General features: G+C 42.5%; 1 protein-coding gene across 1 annotated transcript in view; it reads right to left on the bottom strand.

The window, feature by feature from the left end:
- Positions 1-15,848: 15,848 nt before the first annotated feature.
- The window catches only part of TTC7B (tetratricopeptide repeat domain 7B), a 134,118-nt gene continuing 126,032 nt past the window's right edge, over positions 15,849-23,934 (bottom strand). The window contains exon 20 of the mRNA XM_032189229.1: positions 15,849-16,836. Within this exon, the coding sequence (XP_032045120.1) occupies positions 16,615-16,836 (222 nt within the window). The 3' untranslated portion in view covers positions 15,849-16,614. The remainder of the gene's footprint in view (positions 16,837-23,934) is intronic.

Below are 23,934 nucleotides of genomic sequence, written 5' to 3'. Positions count from 1 at the left end.
GCTTTTACACAGAGAAGTTAAGCTCTCATCCTAGCTAAACCTTTATATTATTCTATTGCAGTGCATTAAAAAAGTAGAAAGGCTGCTACAGTCTACAAATGACTATACATGCAATTAATTTATTAGTGCGGAATGAAAGAGGAGGCTCCAAATTCTGGTTTGTAAGAGAAGGTAAAATTATGATAAACTATATCCAATCTATTTTGTATGCTGCAAGATTGGATGCAGCCCAGGTTCTGGGCAAAAAGTCCAGGGATGCTCATAGTCCTTCTACTGAAACTGTCTTTCATTCATTTATATGTGGTCTGATCTGTTAAATGAGACATAGCTGTTCTGAGAGCAATGGGCACAGTGAGCTGCCACTAAGCATCAGTGATCAGAGGAAATTGCTACTCTGCATCTGCCAGATGCCCATGCAAGAAGATTATGAGAAGTTTGGATTCCCTATGCTGTGTGCACGTGATAGACCCCCTTATAAGCAGAAAGCAACTGGCAAGCTGAAAAAAGTGTTAGAAATCTCAGACTGGGCTTTATTGTAGTTTTAAGTAGAAATATCTCTCCCTGCTGTTGTTGTGTCCGGATTTTCCCTAAGCAGGATTAGTTTGTGAGCAGAGCACCTCTGTGAGCCCAGGAAATCTATTCTGAAACTGTATTTCTAAGGAGACCTCATTATATTTCTGAATGACACTGAGCTGGCCTAATGCACTGGTTTTCCAGGGCATCCTGGGGCAGCTGGGCAGGCAGATGATTTTCGTAACGCTCTTTACAGAGGAAATGAGCCCAGAGTCTAGCGATCCTTGTATGGGGGACCTAGGGCAGGAGAGAGGAAGGAGAAGGATGGCATTTGTGGATACAGATGGAAACTGAACAGGATCAGTGACAAGATATGGTGTTGCATTGGGGTAAAGCTCTGGCTATCAAGAAGCCCTGGGTTTATAGACTCTATTTGGATCATGTGATATGACCCAAGGGACTTAACATAGAAAACCGAGAGGTGTTTCTGTTTTCCTCCTATTGCTTCTGTGAGCCCATTCTTTGCTTTCACCAATATGAAGAAGTTAGTTAACCACAGGCATGCCACACAATAACTGCAGTGAGTAATAAGTGGTGGGGCCGTGCTGTAAAACTGCTAGCTGCAATGAGAAAGAAGTGCTTCTGCAGAGAAGCCTGGTGCCAAGGACAAAACCAGGAAGGACCACAACAGCAGAGAGGAAAGCCTGCTGCTCAATGTTGTCTCCACCTGACCTGAAGCCCTGGTGGCAGAAATGTGACCTGCAGGAGCCAGTCTTGGGCAATGGATGCTGGGGATTGAGCCCCACTGACAGGACATTGAGGTTTCCGTACACTGGAATGGCTTGGGAACCACACAAACAGATGGACACTGTGACTGTACTCCAGTGTGAAGGAGAAGGAGTGGCGGGGATTGCTCTTCCTGCAGAATGTTTCAAAGCAATGTTTTTGTGGATGCCTGAGCATAGATTGTATGGTATTTTCTTCCTTGCAATGAAGGACAGACAGTTTGACTAAAAATAAAATCCAAATTCAGCCCAGAGTGGATTCCTCCAGAATATTGCTTTTGGCCAAACTGCTCTGAATTGGCCAACAACGTCTGGAAAAGCTTCTGTGTCCCTTAACTGGCTGGAGAAAAAACTGTGCTTGATCTTGGCAAATATCCCAGCTCTCTGCAAAGCGCAGAATGCTTCTCTCCTTTTTGACCTCATTGCTGTTGGACTCTTATGCCAGCCAGAGTTTAGGAGCTTTCTGTTTATTGCAACAAACTGAAAATGGCTGGCAGCTAAGTTTAACAGATGCAGGAATAAGGTGATTTATTCTTTCTCCAGAAAGGCACAAAAGTGAGGCATCGTTCAGCCAAGCACTGACCAGAAAAGGTACGAAGCAGAGCAGATTTAATCAGCTCCAGCCCACAGAAACTACCCTTCCTAGGAGGAAAAACATCATTCTGTACCACATAATTCTTCTTTCTGCTCTGCAGGTCAAGAGACCTGTCTGCAAAGTGCCTTGTACCCACTGGATTGCTGTAGGAACTGTTAGTAATAACACGCCACCTAATTTGCTCTTCCAGGGAACTCTCTTCCCCCAGTTTGAAGCACTGGAGTTAGTCATCATTAATTTATTAGCCCACTCTCCCATGACGTAGTATGCAAGTACATTTTTAACTACCATTGTAGTACTTCATGGCATTTCTGCCATCGAAAGGCAGAGGAGCAACATCTGTCTTGTAGGGAAGTGCAAGTGTGGGTGCCCATCTTCTAGCATGGCCTTGTAGCTGATGGAGATTGATGTGCCAAGACATTCTGCAGTTATTCACGAGCAAAATTTGCCCAGTTTCTACCTGCCTCTTGCCTGTGTCGAGCAAAATTTGCCCAGTTTCTACCTGCCTCTTGCCTGTGTCCTGAGAAGTGTGAGAATGTGACTACCTTGCTCTACCTGTGAATCACAGCTCCACCTTCTTGCAGGGAGACTTGCCCAGAGCTGATCACTCATCACCAACAGCATGTCCATGAAGCGGGACGGCCTCTTCGCTCCACCTCCTAGCAGCCCTCAGGCTTCGAGCAGGTGCAGTCCCTGCCTTGTTTCTGGCCTAGCCAGAAACCTGCTGAGGGTAATCCAAAGTATGGGTGCTCAAAATTAGGCAGGCCTTTCACTATATTCTAGGGGGGTGTTGGATTATACAGGTCACAAGCCTACACCTAAATAAAATGGAGAAACTTTTTCACATCAGAATGACTATCTACTTTGTTTGATGTAGACACCCCTTTATTATCCCTCAGCACTACTTGATCCTAGATATGTTTATCCACTTAGATATACATGATATACAGGCTTTATTTTTTTAATTTTTTTAATTTAAATTTGATTTTGAGAAGGAACGAGATGAGCTCCAAGTAACAGAATGTGATAGCTCTGGAATATTACACAGCATTAATCTCAGAAGTGAGTGGGAGCAAGACACTGAGGAATGCACAGCCTGAGAAAACTGGGGAGGCTCAGTAAGTAGCAGGAGGAGATAAAAGCAGACAGCTTGGGAAGATATTTGGAAAAGAAATACTGGTATAAAGAAGACAGACAGGAGAGAGACAACCCAGGCCACTTCCCGGGCAGACCTTTCAGTGAGTGCCTGCAGCTCTGTGCTGCTGGATGTGGAATTGTTTTTGGGTTTCTCTTGTTTCTAGGGTCTTGGAAAACTATTGTCTAGTGCATGACCTCACAGGAAGTGCAACTGTTCAACATAGTGAGAACATCCAAGAAAAAAAAAAAAAAAAAAAAAAAGAAGAAGAAAGAAAAGCAAAAGATTAAATATGGTGGTTGGTTTTTCCTATTTTTAGCTTTTCCATGAGTTATCTGGAGATGCTTGCAACTAATTTTGGAAGATTTAGGAAGCAGAGGGTTTTACCAGCTATTTCAGCATAAATACACGTATATATATATATACACATTATATATATTTATGCTGTTTTGTTTTTTTTTGTGACAGATAATGAGCTGCAAAAGATACCTACAGAGACAGCATCATTAAGGGAGATGATTGTTTTTAGGCAGTTGCATCAAAGATTTCTCAAGTAAAAGCTGAAGTAATTGTTTCCCCAATGTTAAAGAGAGACACATGGAGTGAAGGACAGAGAGCACGCTTGGTTCTGTGGTGAGGGGTCATGGGCTGTAAAAAGGCTCAGAAATTAAGGAATTGGGCTGCAGCTGCTTATGTGGTTTGCATTTCCAGTCCCTCCCATAAGAAACTCCATGGCTGCACTCTATCATTTGCAAGGATCACTGTAGATCTGGCAGGGCCTTGCCAGCAGGATTCCTGTCTCTGAGGGTTTGCCTGTATACAGCCTGTGGCTGTCTTCAGTCTCTCCTCTGTGCCTTATTGTGCAGACATGAAGAACTCAATTTTTGATTTCCTCTGAAACACTTTGTCTCACTGACTTCTACTCAGTTGCTCCTGTTGGATAGCTAAAGCTGTTCTTAACTAAACTGCATCTTCATCTGATGTATACAGGCTCCCTCTTTCTTCTAACTGTATTTAATGCTAAGGGCTTGTTAGCTCCCCAGAATATTTTATTTTTCCTGTTCAGAACAGGATATTGACCCAGGTACCATTCATTTGCAGTAGCAGTAGTTTTGCTGAGTGTCAGTGAGAGGCAGGTCCAGCAACATCAGGGTCCTGGAGGTAAAGTCATGCCAAAATGTCATAGCCGAGGGATTTGCATTGCATTTAGCCAGGAGGTTATTGTTTGCCTGTGCTCAGACACTAATCGCTGACGAGAATATGTGCATGTAACACATCTTGTTTCTAATCATGTAAACAAGTATTTTCCTGGCCTTGGAACTGGCAGCCAAAATGTGATTAAAATTCAGTGAGTTTCCTCCTCTCCCTGGTAGTAAGCATTCCCACTGAGTCAATGAAGGCAGCTGCGCTGGCCAGGGCTGTGACCCAAGCTGTAGCCTGAACAATAAATTCTGCGAAGGAAGAAGGACAAACCTCTGGGAATTGCCTGCTTCCTTAGAAGATCTGAGGAGCCTGTTGCTTGGAGGACCTCACTGCATCTCTTGAACAAGGAAAAGGCAGTGCTGCCCCACAATGGACGAAAGAGATGCGGTATCCTGAGGTATTGTTCAGCATCAGATATCCAGCTTCAGGGGAGGATAGGCTCAAAAGAGGCAGATATGTCTTTGCTGATCTTGTCTGCACCCACTTAAATCTGTGCTTCAGGGCTCCTGTTGATCACCTGCAAAGTCAAGGAGGAATTGCTCAGCTGACAGATGCAGACCTTGAATATGGGGATGTTTGTTTCTCTCACTATTTTTCCTGCCTTGCAGGAATACAAAAGACAGTGGCATCAGCAAGTGGTGGCACACAGGGAAGATGGGTTGTGTCCCCAGAAGTGCTGTCAGTGGAGCCTGCTAATACCTGGGGACTTTTAATGATGTGCAGAAGGAATTATATTTTTTCCAGCCTACTTTGATGGAAAACACTCTATAGTATTTTTTTTTTTTTCTTTTTCTTCTTTCAGTAGCTTGGGAGGTTCTTTAACTTCCTGTGGTCACCTGGAAATTGCTATGAACAAGTCCTATGCTGCCACAAATGACCCGAATATTGGCAAGGCCCATGGGGCTCCCCTGCTCTCTTCCTGTGTGGAGTACAGTTTTTGACTATTGCTAGCCTCCTGTGAACTTGGGAAGTAAGGAATGGATGTCTCCACATCCCCTTGCTGGTCTTTTAACTGGTTTCAGCCGGTTGAGGGGTCCAAGCTCATATCATGGGTGGATGCTAATTTATTCAGGAGAGCTTGCTCCTTTGGCAGATGTTATGCATTTCACTACATCAGAGATTCAGCTGTCAGCAGAGAGGGCAACATGCATATTCAGGGTCTCCTTTAATGTCAGCCATAGCAGAAAGTGCCTGCCACTCAGCAGTAACAGCTTGAAATGCTGTGGGGCTATTGGTATGATGCTGTGCAAGTGGAGATCTCCCTTGTAGGCCTCTTGAATCTCACTCCATTTATTAGAAGGGGTGATTACTCAGATTTCTGTTCTGGGAGACTATTCACTAGGAAGCTAGACAGTGAATTTACAGTCCACTAGGTACTGCACGCTTGTACCCTACAGGGATAATGAAATGTAAGCCTTTCTTTTAAAAGTGTCTTAATGCACTTCTTGCAAGTTCCTTGCTCAGTGATTGCCAGTAAGCCTGTTCCCATGGCCAGCACACCGCAGTGAGGACATGGTGAATTTAGTCTGGTTACTGTGCATTGGCTCCCTCAGGTAGTTATCTATGGACATGTAAAATTTTAGGTAATGGTCTGACTTACTTTCAAAGGAGGTTGTTAGCATCTTCCATCTTATCTGATAAAGCTTCTAGTTGGAGCTGAGATAACAGTGAATATATTGTATGTAAGGGACCGAGTGCCCTGCTAATACCGGTGAAATAGGAGTTTGCATATGTGCAAGAAAGAGTTGATATAACTTAAGTATATTTGCAATTGGTTTTTATTTACTTAAGCTTCCTGTCTTGTAATTTCATCTTTACCAAGTCCTGGGATGCATCAAGCCTGTCATTGCTAGTCAGTTGAGGGAAGGGATTGACCCACTGCTCTGCACTAGTGCGGCCTCACCTTGAGCACTGTGTGCAGTTTTGGATGCCACCCATAACAAGGACATAAAACTACTAGAGAGTGTCTAAAGGAGGACAATTGAGATGATGAAAGGTCTGGAGGGCAAGACATACAAGGACAGGCTGAAGTCCCTTGGTTTGCTCAGTCCAGAGCACAGCAGGCTGGGGGGAGGCCTCATGGTGGCCTGCAGCTCCCTCACGAGGGGAGCAGAGGGGCAGGCGCTGAGCTCTGCCCTCTGGGGACAGAGATAGGACCCGAGGGAACGGCATGGAGCTGGGACGGGAGGGTCAGGCTGGGTTTAGGGAAAGGTTCTGCACCCAGAGGGTGGTTGGGCACAGGGACAGACTCCCCAGGGCAGTGGTCACAGCCTAAAGCCTGACAGAGTTGAAGAAGTGTTTTGACAACACTCCTGTACATAGGGTCTGATTTTGGGGTGGTCCTGTGTGGAGCCAGGAGTTTGACTCAAAGATCCTTGTGGGTCCCTTCCAACTTGGGGAGGTCTATGATACTACGAGCTGTTTGTTCCTGCCTCAGGTTATATTAATTTGTGGTTATTTTCTTCCTCAGGTCTAGGATGTTGAAGGGTTTCACTGTGTGACATTGGTTTCTGTAGGATACCAGCTAAGTACTGTGTTTTCAAGATGGCCAGGCTTGCTTTTCCAAGGCAGGGGTTAGCCGGCAGCTAAGCCTTGCCAACCAGAAGGACATAGATATATTTTGTAGAACCTTTAAGGATAAGCATATGTACACCATGACACCCAGAAACATCTTCCATCTTCCATGACAGCAGGGCGAGCTCACATTAATCAGTATGTCTGGTACAGTGCCTCATGGCAGGCTCGCTGTGTGGCGTAGCTTTGCTATGCACCATTTTGCAGCTCTGATGGTAGAGAAGGTGTCCAATCTTCAGCTGTTGCACCAGCAAAAGGACTGTAAGAGTTTTGTTGCTAAGGGATGGATTCAGAATGAGCTTTTATTATGTATGCTGTGTGTCTATCTGACAGTGATCTGTACAGAGCAGTGACAGTCACAAGTCATCTCCAGCTGTGGCTAGCAGCAGGTTGTAATGCTCCAGCAACTAGTCCGCCTCTGGCTCTGGAGCAGGGAATTGGTGCCATTGTGAGAAATGGCTGGCTTTGCAGGCACCTTGTTTTGGGGGCACAAGCGAGGCCTCTGCCAAGTATTTGCTGCCATTTCCACACTGGGTTGATGGTTGGGGGTTATTGTTGGCCATACCCCATGTTCATTTGCGAAACCTCACAAGTCTGTCAGCCCCAGGCAGATTGTGAACCTACAGGCTGACTGCGAACCTTCAGACCATTTCTACTTCTCACACAAGTTTGTCACAAAGTTTACAAAGCCTCACCCACCGCCCCTGGAGGTTAATCTGGAGTTAACACAGGCACCAGAGGCACAACCCAGGTGAATGGACCAGGAACACCGATGAAATTTAGGTTGATCCTTCAAGAGAGCAATCTGTGTTTCCCGGGGTCAGCGGACTTGAAGCAGTGAAAATCCCTGAGCACCTCCTGGTCAGCTGGGAATTTCACATCATATAAATCCAGCTCAGCATACAGCCAGAGGTGCACAGGTTAGGCTCATTAGACAACTACGTCCTACCCATAACAATTCAGCATTACTTTGCTGCCGTCTCCTTGGGCTCAGTGTGCCCATGTGCCCTTGCCCAGCACGGGGCCCCAGCGCAGCACTAACACCATATCAACATGGCTGCCGCGCCCTCACCGGCCTACAGCAGCCCAAAGGTTAGAGCCTGTGCCCTCCAAATAGGATAGCACAGGTGTTGTCTAACCTAGATGGAGCGCATTTGGACCCATGGGTCCCACCACACAGGGGAAGGCAGTCATTTGACAGGGTAAGGAGGGTAATTAAGGAGAAAGCACTCCCCTTTTGAAGCTAGCTGTCCTGCAAGGAAGACAGGATTCATAAAGGCTGTATGGCACACAGAGTAAGGACCTCACCAGCGCTCTGTGAGTGAAGCTTGGAGAGGGCAAGGTCACTGACTTGTTGGATAAATATACTTTTTTTTTTTTTTTTTTTTTTTTGTAAAAGTCAGAGACTAACTATGATAAAACTAAAACTCATAGTCACTGATACCACAGTAGAATTTCTGCAAAAAGATTCAGAAAACTTGAATTGTACCAAACAAGTAAAACTGGCAATTTTGGGACCATTCAATAGTACTCTGTTGTTGGCTAAACCAGTGCTTATTACAGAACCAAGATGAACGCAGCAGCTCTGGCCATGGGTCCACACCATGTAATTATCCTGCCTCTATTCTAGCAAGCTATTTATACCACCCCCACTCCATGTAGGCTGCAGCTGCTGCTGTGCCTGAGCGTCTCAGGCCTGGTAGGCTGCTCTCTGGAGGATGCTTTCTTCTAGGAATCAGGACACAAAAGATGTTGCTGAATATTGTTCTAGTGAAATGGAAATTTGAAGACAGAGAGCAGGACAGAGGCTGCATTTGTCACTGATCCATGCTATCCTTTGCACAGAAAGGACTTTGACACATAACATCATGAAAAGAACAATGGTAAATGCATAGTGGGGAGTAGAATAAAAAGAAGGCAAAATCTGCATCTGCTTTTAAACTGCTTAAAAAAGGCTAATGTATATTTCCTCCAAGGTGCTGGAAAGTCCAGCTTTTCTGTGGCATGTACCAGCCCTCAGGAGCACTCATCTGTCTTCCTCACTTAGTCAAAACAGACTTGAGCCGATACTGAATACTTCTGAAAACTTATTTTCTCACCTTTATCTAGATCCTTTTAGGCATATAGCTGCTGGGTGGGTGAGTATCTTCTATGCCCCATTTCCCTGTTTATATCCTTTATCCAGATAGGGCAAGGCTGTTTGGGCAAAACTCTTGTTTGCTGCGTCTTCATATATCCAGACCTGAAGGAGGGCCTGTTGCTGGTAGATCGTTCAGGTGTGGACTCGTTGTGCACCCATATTATCACCCGGAGAACACCTTTGGTATAGGCAAGACTTCTTTCTGTACTGGTACAGCTCCCCTTTCTTTCAAGCAAGAATAAGGTCCGCGGGTGACCTTGCTCTCTAAATGTAGCTAAGACTACATCCCAGATACTGCCATTTATCACACCCAGTGGAAATCCTATTAGAAATGTCTGTGAAGGCTAAATGCTGACATAGCTATCTCACAGACACAGCTAGACTGCCAGTACAGTCAGTCCATCATGTGCCAGAGCCCTGTGTTACTATTGGCCTAATTTGGGCCTACAAGGTCCTACAAGAGAATGCTTAAAAAACTGGAACCCATGATATGCAGCACAATGTTTGGTGGTGATAATGGCCAAGAATCACAAATTAAGTCCATTTTGGGGCCTGGAAAGGAAATAGTTGTGCAATAGCATCACCTCCTATTCAAGCTCTCTACAGACTGGGAATCAAAGGCTGAGATAAGAATTGTGGGGTGAGGCTGATAAATGCTGAGGTATGCTGGCCATAAGAGTTGTTCTGAGTCTCTCAGTTGTGACCTACATGATCTCTGCCCCTTCCCTCCAGCACTTGTAATGAAGTTGGTGGCTATGGGATTAGACTGCTGTTAGACACCAATTTATGAATTCTCTTGGGGCATTTGTAAGTTACAGTGAACAAAGTTCACATTATTTCTGAACAAGAACATTCACATAATCATGTAGTATATTTTTATCTTGTGGATTATCAACATCGCAGTTGCGGTGAATGCATTTTAACTCTCTTGAGCATCTCCATTATCAACCAGTCTCTATTTTTCAAACTATAATGTAACAGGAGACATCACTAGCATAATACCTCAGGATACTATTCACAGCAGAGGCATCTCAGCTGGAACAGAATCCTACCATGCTTTACCCTATTGTGTTTCTTAGGACAAGTGTGGTACTCTGGTGCCAGGACGGGAAAACTACCTTGCAAGTACATGTGGGTGAGACCCAGCTGGGAACTGCAAGACCAACTAACTTGTGTTCAACCAACCTGCTTCAGCCTCTGTTGTAATGAAAACAATAAGGAAACAATAGGGAAGATTCACAATGTGCAGAATCCAACCTACCTAATTGCAGGCTATTTCTGAAAGGGGCTCACACCTCCTCCCCATATCCACTGCCTCCTCTGCATTTAACAAAAATAAAAAAAAAGGAAAGGCCATGAGCACAGTGAGCTGGTCTGACTCATCGGTAGCCTCACACTCACCAGACATAACACAACAGGAGCAAAGCAAGTGCAGGGACAAGACCTCCCTTTCAGCAGCAGCTGCAGTGATTTTAGGTCAGGTGCAAGATGAAATTGCACCATAGCCTGGCATACAAGATATGTCCTGGTTAACCCTTTGTGTTACTGAAGTTCATCCTTGCAACAGATAATCTTTTGGTGGTGTCTTTAACTAAAAGCAGCTAATTAAGAACATGTTACAGTTCTCTGACAGCAGAAGATGAAATTTGTGCAAAGGTTTGTTTGCATCTGCTGGTGGGCTCTCTCCAGGGCTTTTGGTAGGCCAGAGGCAGCTAGTGCCTACTCCCTTTTTTATTTTTAATCCTTCAGATGCCACTGCTGGCTGACTCAGCGCACATCATGAAGCGATTGTTCACACGCAGGTGTGTTGCAATTTACTGCTTCACGTGGCATCTGCCACAGGCGGCTGAGCTGCGCAGCTTCCCCCCAGGTAGGCAGGGGCACTGGGGCAGGAGCACCTGTGTCTGCACGCCAGCTCTCTTGTGAGGTTGCTCTAGAAACGTGGCTTCCTGTGGTCTGGCCACAAGTGTGGTGAAGCAACAGGCAAGCAGGACTGCTTCCTGAAGCACAGGTGTGGAAAGAAGTGATTGTAGCATGAGAGCGAGTAGGTCCTGTGTCCTGTGTCAGTCACTGAATGCAGTGGCTGGCTGCTCTGGTTACAGGACCTGCCCTGCAGTTGCTGTAACAGTCGAGGTTCCTATTTTCCAGCACCCAGGAGTTTATCATCTGTTCCCCTAAACACTTGCTTGCAAAAGTAAAGGAAGGAGAAAAAAAAATAGGAAAAAGGGTGGGGGGAGGGGGAGAAAAAGTTATCTGGAAGGGACCCATAAGAAATAAATTGTTCAGTCAGAAGTTTGCTGTTTTACTACAGGAAAAGACTATTTTTTGCAAGACTGATGAAAGGGAAGCAAACTTGGTAGTCATGTTTTATGGCCTCTGTTGCCCCCTCCAGTCCTACATTAGTAGTCAGTGCTGTCTGGAAAGCGATGATGCTGGGAAAGCCTGCACTAATAAGGGTGTCTCAGGCTCATTATTTGATATGCGGCTGATACACATTGGAAGTGAAAATTGGGGTCAGAATTTCCTTTTCTGGTATCTCCAACTTTCCGTCAGCCTGTTTATAGAGGAGACAGCTTTATAAGAGCTGAACCTCGAGCCCCCTCAAAACTCTCTGCTGTAAGTGTTAAATGCACCTGTAACCCTGCTTTCTGTAGTGCTGCGATGGGCGGGAGCCCAGCCTCAACCCTCTTCCTCCCAGAGGAGGGGACTCAGCAACAGCAAGGAGCTGAAGTGCACGGACTTCATCTATTTTTGAAGCTACATCACTGTGGTAATAACCAACAAATGTTATCATTACCCATCACCTACTGATTACTTTATCAGGCCAGAAAGACCAGGCACCTTTGGAATGGTAATTCCATACTAAGAGCATCAATTTTTTGGAGAGATGATTTTAAAGGCAGAGAGGAAGCCAGGAGAGCAGTGAGCTAGCCACACTAGTCCAGCGAGGACTGGGGGAGCAGGCTGCAGAGCTTCATACCTGGATGGAGAAGGAAAGAGTAATCTCACCTGAAGAGATTCCTGCTGCATTTAAAGACAGAATAGAAAATAAGTCAGCGTGACACATTCCATCAACCTTTTCATATCCAAATAATTAGATTTTTACACTCAGTTCCTCCAGACTTATAAAGCCAAAAGCCTTCTTTCTCCTACCCTCAGGAGCTTTGGTTTGTGTTCCTGCCATACCTTACAGGCTGCATGCAAAAGATCACATCAGCAGTTGTGCTTTGAAAACATTCAGGCATAAGTAACAGTACAGTGGTGCTCAGTGCTAGGCTGTTCTATGACTGGGTAGGTAATAGGAGCTGGACTGAAGTGATTATGTTTTTTCAAAGGATTTAGAAATTAAAGGTACAGTTTTATCTCTTTGAAAAAGGAATTGGGGAGCTTAGATGATTTGGAGTAGGTGATTTAAATGGAACTAGAAAGACTAGGTGGCCAAACTGGTGACAAACCAGCATATCAGAAGCATGCACCCCTGAAATGTGAAAAACTAAGACTCACCAACATCCTCCACCCCTCGTCCCATCCCCCCCCACACTTGTCCTCGTGAAAGTTTTGGGGTTCCATTACTTTTGGATGCACTTCAAGCTTATCGTCACTGTCACACCTCTCCAAGCCCACTTGCTGGCTTTGCTAGGGGACTCCCATCAAGATTCACATAATCAGCAATGACAATGATGCAGGCCAAAATAGGAATATTCATTATCTTCTCTATTGTCCACAAGTAGGATTCTTATCAGATGTTTTTTGGGGATAATATAGATAGATGCAGAAGTGCAACACATTCCAGCGTAGCCTGCCAGTGGGATCAGAGAATGTAGCTCAGAGACGATGAGGTTAAACAGATGAAATGGCGAAGAAGTATACTTGCTGAAAGCATATTTTAGCATGCATGGTTTTTAACTTGATGCTGGAGGGACAGGATGATTGCCAGCTTGATGGCTAAGAAAAATGACATTTTAATTGACAACTGAACAAACAAAGAATTAGAGAGATAAATCTGGAACTCCAGTATACCCAGGCTTACACTATCATGCCACAGTAGAACAGTCAGGAAAAAAACAGAATTTCAAGGAAAAATTTAGCAGTTTTAAAAATAGCCTTTGATGTTTAACATGCATATAATTAATGACAATTTTTTCAAAGACACAGTTGGATTAGTTCTGCTTAGATTGGTTCTCTTGTTCCTGTGGCTCTCAATCAATCATGAAATTAAATAATTCCTGGAGTAAAATGGTTATCTGCACCAAAATTAGAAATGAACTTTAACCAATTACTTGAATAATTTTTATTTTAAGCAATGCAGATTCAAGCATTTTATCACGTGCATCAGTTTGTTATAACACCCCAGCATGCGCTTGGTACCCCCAGTGTGAATCAGTTTGAGCAGCACGAGCACGCTGCAAATACGGGCAGTCCCTCTGCAACTTGCTATTGCGGTCTGCTGAATGAATGTGCTGATTCCTGCTGAAAGACTGGAGATCTGAAGCTCGTGCAGCTTGTCATTATAGTTGTATACAGTTATATATAGTCATATACAGAGTGTTTGACAAGGCAATTTATTGATAATTTTAAGCTGGAGCAAGTAAAAGCTGCTTCCTGAGGGGGAAGTCCTGCCCTCTCTTGTGAGCGTTACTACTTATGCAGTAGGTCAGAGCAAAGAGCTACCTGAAGCCTTTACTGGGCTTCTACAGGAAGCCTAGCAAAACCGTGAGGGACAGAGGAGGAGAGGGCTGGCTTAGTTTTCAGCTGGCTCAGCCCCTGATTTATAATCTCCCTGAACAGCTATTATTTCTGAAACAGGCTGGGGGAGCAAGAGCACACATAGATAGATCTGTGTATCCATGCAGAGATTTTACCAGCCACAAAATCCAGGAGCAAACCCTGATGCAGAGGGTACTGACCTGCTGGCCTGAAGGGGAATACTTCCCCAGGACTGGTTGTTCACACTGGCATTGCGTGCTTCGCTTCTGGAACTGAGATACCAGAGCAGTCTGACAACAGACTGTGAAAGACCTTTCTGTATATCAACAGAGTATTAAATATAAAAATATGCTTGGCCTTCTCACTCAATGTACTCAATGAAAAAAAAAATCACACACATAACACCCAGTAACTTCTTTTTATTATTTTTAAGTTGAAAATTATGTTTAAACAAGTGTTGCTGTTTAATTCATATGCTGCAAGGACTTCCACTTCTGCCTGAGAACTCCTAAATGTAAGGTCTTACCGTGATAATCCATTTTTAAAAATAGATGGTTGAGTTTTGACAAGGCTGTTCCCAAGAGGTAGAAGGCTTGTGGATTTACAGTGAAACTGATGCCAGTGTAAGAAAAATAAAACAGTTGATATTCAGGTTCACCTGATACACACAACAGCAGCAACAACTTATCCACAAATGGAAGATGTGACACAATTAGACTGCTAACCTTTCCACGTTGGGAGTTTATCAAAAGAGGCCAGGGCTGTAAATTTAATGAGGAAAATGAAATATAAATTCTGCTAACACAGAATTCTCCTACACTCTACTTTTGTTCAAAGCTCCCGTGAGAAAGAGCACTGGTCTCAGATCGATGTGCAAAGTGCCTTGTTAGAAAAGCTTTGATATTATAATAAAAGGTGAATAAACGTTGTGAAGGAGCAGATCTGTGAAATGGATGATAAATCCAAGTAACTGAACTTAGAGCATAAAGGCTCAATGGGAACTGAATTAAACAAATAAAGGTTTTGTGATATCTTTGGTAAACCAGGTACCACATAGTAAGCGCTAAAAGACTTCAGGGTCAGGGCATATATTATGAGCTGGGATTAGAAAAGGGAAAATGGCTGGCAAATAGAAAAGAGAATAAAAATGCCAAGGACAGGAAGAAGAAAGCATGCAAAACAAGCACTTTAAAAGGGGAAGGGAAACTGATATTTCTGCAGTGAGCAAGATGACACAGTTGCTGGTCTGGTTTTTAAATAGATTTGAAAATATTACCTATAACAGTGTTTTGTAACCATTTTACAGAGAACATATGGTCTCACCATTAAGCAGATACAATTTGAAAGTACCATAGCCTAGAAGGCGCAAGAGGAAAAAATGATAAAAGTGAAGAGTTCCCCCCAGTTTAAATATTTTGCCACTGAAAGATTCTCAGTGGAGCGCACAGAGTCTGTGTTGCAGTGAGGGCCCTCCATGCTCTTGAGGTAAGCAAGCTTTCTGGTGAGCTATGAAGAAAAACGTGTGCCATTATTTTTCTCAATCATCTCCTATCTTGCACTAAGCACTATAAAACTGCTTCTTGTGACCAGTCAGGCAAATACCAATGAGCATTCAGTCTAACTGGGAGTCTGGAATTCTTTCCAGCTCCCATGTAAGCCCAGTATTTAAGCGAGCAGACACTGGACTGCCCTAACTGTCACACCCTGAATATTCATCACAAAGAATGACTCTTACCCATGCATCCCAGGAAAACTCTGACAAATGTGTGTCTTCTAAACGTTTGGCCCTGTTATACTGATATGGCAGTAATATGTTACCAGGCAACTTTCCCTTCAAGGGAAGTGAAGTGTGGGAGATGTTGAGAATAGTGCATAAATATTTAATGTGCTCTTCCCAAGCACTAACAAGGTATACGTGAAAGTCCATGTATTATGGCGAAGCAGAATAATCTGGCTTCAATGAGAGCTGGAGTGGAAGGAGTAAAAAAGTAGTGAGGATTTAAGGAAACCTGAAATCTCAAATAACTATACAATTGGCAAAGAGCATAGCAGCTTCTATTTTCTTTATGGTCCTCAAGGCATTTAAAACTTTGTTGTTGCTCACCATCAAAGGTAGCCAGCCACAGGCCCCACATCACTAAAATATGTTCACAAGATATCTATTCCTCCAGGTTCTTAACCAGGACACAGAAAAAGTTCCATTTAAAAATCATTTTATTATTAACATAATCTTCCCATTTAGCCAAGTGTGGGTCATGTATAAGGAATGTTGGTAAATACTCCATTTGAGGCTTCTTTTTACATATTTCCATTGATAAATAAACTCTGAATTCACATAAAAAAGTTAAACTTAAATAACTAATATATTTTCTGTAACAGGCATACATTGGTAAAATATAAATATTCTTGTACTCAGCCTTTGCTCTAAATAGAGATAACAGCCACACATCACAGTTATTAACAACTAAAAACAAGAACTCAACTGATTTTCTGGCCTGGACTAAAATAGAGATGGAAACAGAAAATTCACATTTTGACTTTGGGCCAAAAGAGGTTGAGAGGCAGGAAGAGGACAGTTTTCATAACAGCCTTGTTAAAAATAGTCTGCTCTGCCACTGAATTTTAACTTGAATATATTATTCTACGTTTGGTGTTGATTCCATTATAATTTTATGTAACACTCAAGTATCACTAACAAAATATGGCACATCATCCATGAACAATATAATGAAGTTTCAAAACTACCAGGGCAAAAACATAGGCGATATGAGTGATTTGGCTCTGGTTAGCCGTTTTGTCCTCTCAGTCTACCAAGATAATGCATCATGTCACTGTTTTGGCCACTTCCCTGCAAAAGACTGGAGCTCTAAAGTTTTTCAAACTAACCAGTTACCAGGCAGCCTGAAACACTGGGTTTCCTCACCCACGAGTCAGACCAAGATAAGTTGGTCAAGATACCCTCTCAAAGAACCCTGGGAATGATGGTAAAAGGGACGACGGGACTGCTAGCTTCAAGCTCCAGTGCTGTCAGGAAGCATTCAGTCGCGGCATCATCATTGCCTTGAGCCTGCAGCACCTCCCCCAGGCCGTTCCAGACCTCGTGGGCTGTGGAGTTCACTTGCACGGCGTCTCTGAGAATCTTCTCAGCCAAGCTGTAGCGCCCGAGCTGGTGAAGAATCAGAGCCTGCAAAAAAGAGCAGAAAAAAATGGTTGAGATTGGCCACAGTGGGACTTCCCAGAAGCTCAAATGACATGGTCCAGCAGTGAAGTACGTGTAGGTAGTGATGGGTTCAGAATGCTACAGACTAGATAATATGCCTTTTTATTTTATTTTCTTTTAAAAACAAAATAAACGGCCTGGAGCAGGGCTAAAGCAGGCTATTCAACACCAACAAGAAGTGGCTTTGGACCAGAAAAAAAGATACCAGAATGCAAAAACTAAGCTGAACAACAAAAACTCTACCCAGCTACCAAGAATCAGTAAGTAACCGAGCTTTTGTGGCAAGGTCCGTTGCCTAAGTTCTTCAAAGGTATGTGTCCTGAAGTGCTCATATCCTGCGGGCATACTTCAGCACCCTCAGCAAGTCTTGCAACGTCTGAGATCATAACTTGGCACCATTAGCTCCCAGCTACGGCAGTAACAACCAAGTTCAGCTCCATGGGCAACAGCCACGGCATTTGATTCAGCCTGAAGAATGGGAAGCGTGCCGGGACTAACACTGCACCGGTATTGTAGAGACATCACATCCAGCAGGCAGAAAACTCTCTCAGGAACTTTCTGGATGCAGATTTTGTGTCCTTCTCTAAGGGCTTGGATCCGACTCAACACCATGCTATCCAAGAAGGTGTCCAAACCCACTGGGATATAGCCTGAATGAACCAGTGGAAATCTCCATCCATCATAATCATCTATGTTACCGTGCAGGAAAAGTTTTGGAGCAACCAGTAAGAGAACATTACTCTGAGATTATAATAGTTTTAACAGTCATATGCACTTTGTGATGCTGTATTGGAAAGTGCACATGGACCAAAAATTTTTCTTACCCACAGAGGTGTCCTGATTACAAGCTTACAGATTCCTTGCAACTTCTCAGCTCCTACCCCTTGGATCATTTTTTTTTTTTTTTTCTCTCTCTGTACATCTATCCCTCCAATCCAACTTAATCACCAATGATTAGAAAGTACTGAAATGGTGCAAACCCTGAATTATCCCCCACGAGGTTCTGTCTCAGCAGGCAGACTTTCAGCATGGCCAGCCTGCTGGCTACATTGTAAGAGCAACAAAACAGACCACGCTCCAAAGAACAACCACACAAAGAAACATGAAGTTTTGGCAAGTAAATTAATAAATGCAACAAAGGCTAATTTGCCTAACAGATATCCTGTCGTAAAGGTACTAGAGGGCTTTTCTGGTTGCGGATTTTTTAAGCTGCGAAATGAGTCAGCATTTCCAGAGTGGGTGAATAGTATTTCCGATTAAAAAAAAAAATCAGATAACTTTTCTGCAGGAAAAACACCATCCCTGAAAGCGATTACAGTGACTGGTAGGCATCAGATGTAAAACTATGAAAAATGAAGCAAGGAGGTGGAATATATGTATTATTGACTGCATATAAATATATATATATATAGAGAGAGAGGTAGTTACTGATTTTCAAGACCTGAATCTCTAATTCATTTTCAATTAATTTTCTCTGTGAGGATCTTGTGTGTATTTCATGCTAATTAAACATGCAAGTTATTTGAATATTGGTAATTTTTTTGATCTGGCAAATTTTTTAGTCTGGTAAATTTTTAGTCTGGTAAATTTACTTTCCCCACTTGCTAAGGACAAAGGCTGTTCTTTTAAAAGACTTAAGGAAACAACCAAATCTTGCAGATTTGCCTGTTGATGGGAACAGAAACAAGTTATGTTAAATCTGCTCTATTCTATATGGAAAAAAGCATAGCTGAGCTTACCCGGGTGATAGAACTAGAGCAAATACCTCTTGTCTGGCTGCTGTTATACTTTAATAAGCATACAAGCTATTTAGCATTTGGGAGGGAACTGCTCTTGCATGGACAATCAGGTTGCATCCTGTTCTCTCATAAATTTGAGGCCACGGCCTTTTAGATGGAGAGTCTCCTGAAACCCAGCCACTCCCTGGCAATGATGCTGGCTGGGATGAGAGGAGGACTCCTTCCTCTCTTGGGTGGCAGCACCTGGGTGCTGAGCTTTGCTTCCAAAGAACCAATGTTGAGAAAATTCAACTCATTTCATGTAGAGCATCAAAAGGACAGTGACATTTGGTCACTACAGCTGTGGGCTGAGCTTAAAGAAGTAACATAGATGAAAGAAGGCGTAATATCCCCTGACTCATTAACTCCCTCAGAATGATGGTCAGATGTTAGATATTGCCAGTGTCCAGCTTGTAGATCACCTTCCCAAATGGATTCATTAAAATTCTGAGGCACAGGTTATTTTTAATTGTCTGCAGTCCTTGCCTGACTTTGCCCTGGTAAGCACTCAACGACAGACCCCGGGGAGGAGGAGCAGGCCTCCCTACCACGCAGCAACACCCCTCAGTGACCTCGCACCATCACCCATCCGAGAAAACTGACCTCTAGCATACCAGCTGCCAGCATATGCTTGCCCTCTGTACCCAATTCTTCAGAAAACAAACAAACAAACAAACAAACAAACAAACAAACCCTCTAAGGTTTCTCAGAAATCCATACAAATTATTGTAGTCCTTAACTCATCGTTTTCCTTTTTTCCTAACTGGAAAAACAAGCCCAAAGCTAGCCAGTTCTGGCCTTTACCTATCTGGCTGTAAATGTGCAGGCAGCATTTACCTAGAGAATAACTTTGGGTCTCTTGCTCTATGACTGGAGACAGACTCAAGCAATACATCAGCTCTGCCGAAACTCGGAGGGGTACCTGAGTGACATACGGCTCATGCCTTCACACCTGGCACGTTAGTTTAAAAAACAAAGAGAAAGCCTCAGCCTGATATTCTCTCTATAAATAGGCACACACACTTTTCATTAAGGAGATACTGCAGGGCTTCTGGAACCTGAATCAATTAGAAAAACTGCTACATTATTTACTCTAGTAAAGAACAAGAAATATTACTAGAAAAAACACACATTCCACAAAACATAATGAAACTGTAACTTCCTCAAGAATTACACCAATATACCCCCCAACCTATTTGTTCCCTGCACATTTTGAAATGCTACAATACTTGACAGAGATGTTAATGCAACTGTTGGCATCCTGCTAAGACAGAACAGCCTGTTGCAGCCCTTTCACTAGGTGATACATTTAAATTTTAGGATGAAAGTGATAAATTCATGACATTTGCTTTTAGCACACTGTAATAAAAGCCCCTAATGCATGCGGGCTTCCTCATTTTGCAGCTTTGTGCAAATTTCATTTGTAACTTTTCCCCATGCTTGGTTTGATGATTTTGTTTGTTTTTCTCCTAGCAGTTCTTGGTGGTTGTTTTTTGGCAACCTCCCTTACATGTGTTTAGGCTTCCAACTTCTGGCTGTTCATAATGTCCTCACGTTATGAATTCTCTAACCAAATCTTATATTTCTCTTTTGGCCTGTTCCACATGCAGAGGTTGCTTTTGTAACTCAAAAAACTCAGAGAGAGAACTCCGATCAGATGCTGCACAGACAAAGCAAAGGCAAACTTTTAAGATTCCTTTGTGCATGAGTGCCATCATTGCAAGGAGTGTTTCCTGACTGTTTCTGTAACGTGTTGTTATTTACTCTGGTCACTAAGAGCAATCAACTGTCCTCATAAATTTGTGGATTTCAGATCCTGTCTGCATTAGGAAAGGCCAACAGCCCCTCACAGTGCCCAAGGCATTGTCAGAATTCAGAGCCAGGAGTAACAGGGACAGTCCGATTTGCAAGAATACAGAGGGGCTGTCTTTCTAAAAAAATAAAAATAAAATAATAATAATAATAATAAAAAAATATTGCTTCTCTGCCACAGGTTATTTTCCAGATCTTGAAGACTCCTTCTTCCTTCAGTCTGGAGTCTCAAAGTCTCCTTCTATTTATTCAACGATTTCAAATGTGCTTGCTCCCTCTATCAGCATCCTCATACCTCATTACACATTGCCCCACATAGAAACCTGCTATTCTTCATTCATTTCTCAAAAACATCTGTCCAAAGATTATTTTCATAATGCTCAGCCAAATCGGGCCCAACCCTTGACTGAGGGCCCTTAGCACTGTTGTCAAAACAGAAGTCATTTGTTGTTATCCAATATCTCCTAGGTACCTGCACGAATACAGTCAATAAAAACAGCTATTGAGTCTGAATACACAGAAATATCTTCGCATTCCATCCAAAGCACTGGGTTGAATAATCTTCATTTATACTCGTCTCGCATATATTAAGAACAGGGATTGTATCTTCTGTGTTTTGGATACTGTCTTGGCACTAATCTTGTTTAATGTTTTAACAAATGACATCACAAGAATCACAAGAGCGATGACAATTAGAAAACAAAGTTAAGAGGATACAATATGGAAACAACGGGCTGATCGTGAGAACCGGAGTAACAGAAACACAGCAGAAGTCAGTAACGGCAAGTGGAAAATAACAGAGCAGCAGCAAAGCAGGTCTGCAGCATGGTGGAAGCCTGTCGGCTGCAAGTAGCTTGGGAAAAGGACTTGGATGTATCAGGCAGCCCCAGGATGACAGTGTGAAAAGTTGCCAGTGCAAAACAGGAAAACAAGTGGCATCAGGAGAAGTTTCCATTAGGCAGAAGGCTGTACAGTGACAGCAAGACCTCCTGTGGCACTTTGTGGGGTCCCTGTTCAAAGATCATTCAAACTGCAACAGGCACAGGAAATGCCTACCAGGATGATCAATAAAAATCTTAATTTACAAGAAAAGACTAACAGGCTTGGTTTGTTTAACCTAGCAAATCTAAAACTGAGAGGAGATGAAGTTACTTGCTGTAAAAACAGTATAGAGAACAGTAGAGAAAAACTATTTTAGTTAGAGAATAATGTTGGCACAAGAATAAATGTATATAAATTGGCTGTGAGTAAGTTTACCAAAAAAAGGTAAAAGCATTCCTGGCAATTGGAGCAGGGAGTTTTTGGAACAGCCTTCTGTTTGCAGCAGCAGGGCACAGACTGGGTCCTACAGGAAGGGCTTGCACGCTCTGATGGCTATGAGGATAAGGCAGGGAGCCTCCACGACTCCTGTTCAGTACCAGGTTCTCCACCAACTGAATACCCACATTCCTGATAATCATTAGCAGAAAGCGAGTGATAATATTGTCATGCTTGTGCAACATTATTACTTGATGCTTTTGTCCTAGGAAGAACTGCCTCTTAATTCCTTGGGTTACACTGAAGAAGCAGGTGCAGAGAAATGTCCAATTAATGAAAACAAAGATTAAAAAGCAAAATTATGGCAAAATCCAGCTTCTTTCTGAAAGAAAACTAAGATGACAAAATTAATGGATTCTACTTGTCAAATCCATAAGTCTTGCCCCTTTTTTTAAAGGATCATTCACAGTCTTTTGGACACAGAAAGATGCACAATGAAATTTTTAAATGCACGTAGGACAAGTTATTTAATTAGCATTCACCTCAACAGAACCTAAAGCTTCAGTCCATCTAGTTAACTTTCAGTATGCCAGTACGTATCAATCTGGATCCTAGATAAGCAAGATACCTTTAAAATTTGGGCTATGCTGATAGCACAATAAAACCAGTAACTAAATTAAATACATGCTTTAATAAACCAGACATGAAAATATTATATTTTTATATAGTTCTTTTTCCTCTTGCATTTTCTAAGTGGCAAAGTTATTTTCATCAACTAAATGTTTTTAAAAAGAAAAACATTCAAATGAATTCTAATTTCCAAATGCAGCTTGACACAGTCTCCAAGTAAAATCTCCAATTAGCAAGTGTGCCATTATTAATTAATAAAATATCACTCATAATCTGAACAACGTGATACAATAAGCAATTGTACAAACCAATAATAAGCTTAAATAAACGTGTAGTGTAGTCACTGCAAGGGAGCCTTCCTTGCTGCAAATGGGCTTTCTCTCTCTGCAAATAAACCTGTCATCATGATTAACCAAACAGTCAATGGAAAACACTCATCTAGAAAAATAAACAGAGCAGAAATGGAAAAACCACTAAAATAACTAATTTCTGATTAGAACTAGCCAGTTAGATGAGTCTAATAAAGTCACTGCTTTTTAATTTGCTTTTAGGCAAATGAAAATCTGTGACATTCATTTTTTTCCCCACAGAACTAACTTTTTAAAAATAAAAGCTATAATTGTCACCCATCATATGCCTCAGCAAGCCAGAGGTTTATCATAAAGTGCCAAACATACAATCTGAAATAACGACACACAAAAGAAGTTAAAGAAAAAAAAAAGTAACAATATAAAGATCACTGTGATTTCCTCCATGTGACAAAAAATTCTGCTTAAGAGAGCTGGAGGTTTTCTTAAGGTTTAATCATCTTACTACTTCTCCACTACCCCTGGAAAATAAACAGTTGGCAATCCCAATAGTAGCACCACTTGAGGTTTCTTCCTTTGAGATCTCATTTGAGATCAAGAGGAACAACTTCATTGTCTCTGAGAAAAACATAGACTATAGGTGGCTGATGTTCTCAAAAGTCAAGAAATTTACTTCAAAGAAGAAAAATTACAACAGGAACATTGACCATATGTCCATTTGCCTTCTTGAGAGAGAATGCTGAACTCTCGGCACTGAACTCTCCTAACTGCAGAGAAAGAAATGATAAGTGGATGAAAACAAGAGTATCGAGAGAAGAAATGTTGCCAGCCTAACACACAAAAAACCATCAGAAACAACCAACACGTTGGTGATTTTGCAGCCTGTTGGGCTGCAAAAGACTTCAGACATGGAGATTTGAGTTCTACCAGATAAGATTTTCATACTGTATTTTTTTCTAGGTACATCTATTACAGGACTTCTCTGAAGAGCTTCTAAATTTGGACCTTGTTTAGCTAAAAATACCTCTCAGAGCTAAAAGTTTCTCTTCGCAAAAACAACAGCTATAACAAAACCTTATGAGAATATAAAAACCAAAGTGGACCGATTTTGCTTCTAGTAAGAAGAGCAGAGTGAGCAGCAGAACAGTGACATGCCACTTGCCCAATTCACTGATGACCTGTAGAAGCCCAACAAGCTAAAAGCTGCCAATGTACGATCAGATACAAAGCTATACAGATGTTGAAAATAATAATTTAAAAAAAAAAAATCTACAAAA

This window comes from Aythya fuligula, chromosome 5, assembly GCF_009819795.1.
Source record: "Aythya fuligula isolate bAytFul2 chromosome 5, bAytFul2.pri, whole genome shotgun sequence".
Classification (NCBI taxonomy): Eukaryota; Metazoa; Chordata; class Aves; order Anseriformes; family Anatidae; genus Aythya; species Aythya fuligula.
The sequence above is the reverse complement of the archived record's forward strand: the minus strand, read 5'-3'. Positions and strand labels throughout refer to the sequence as shown.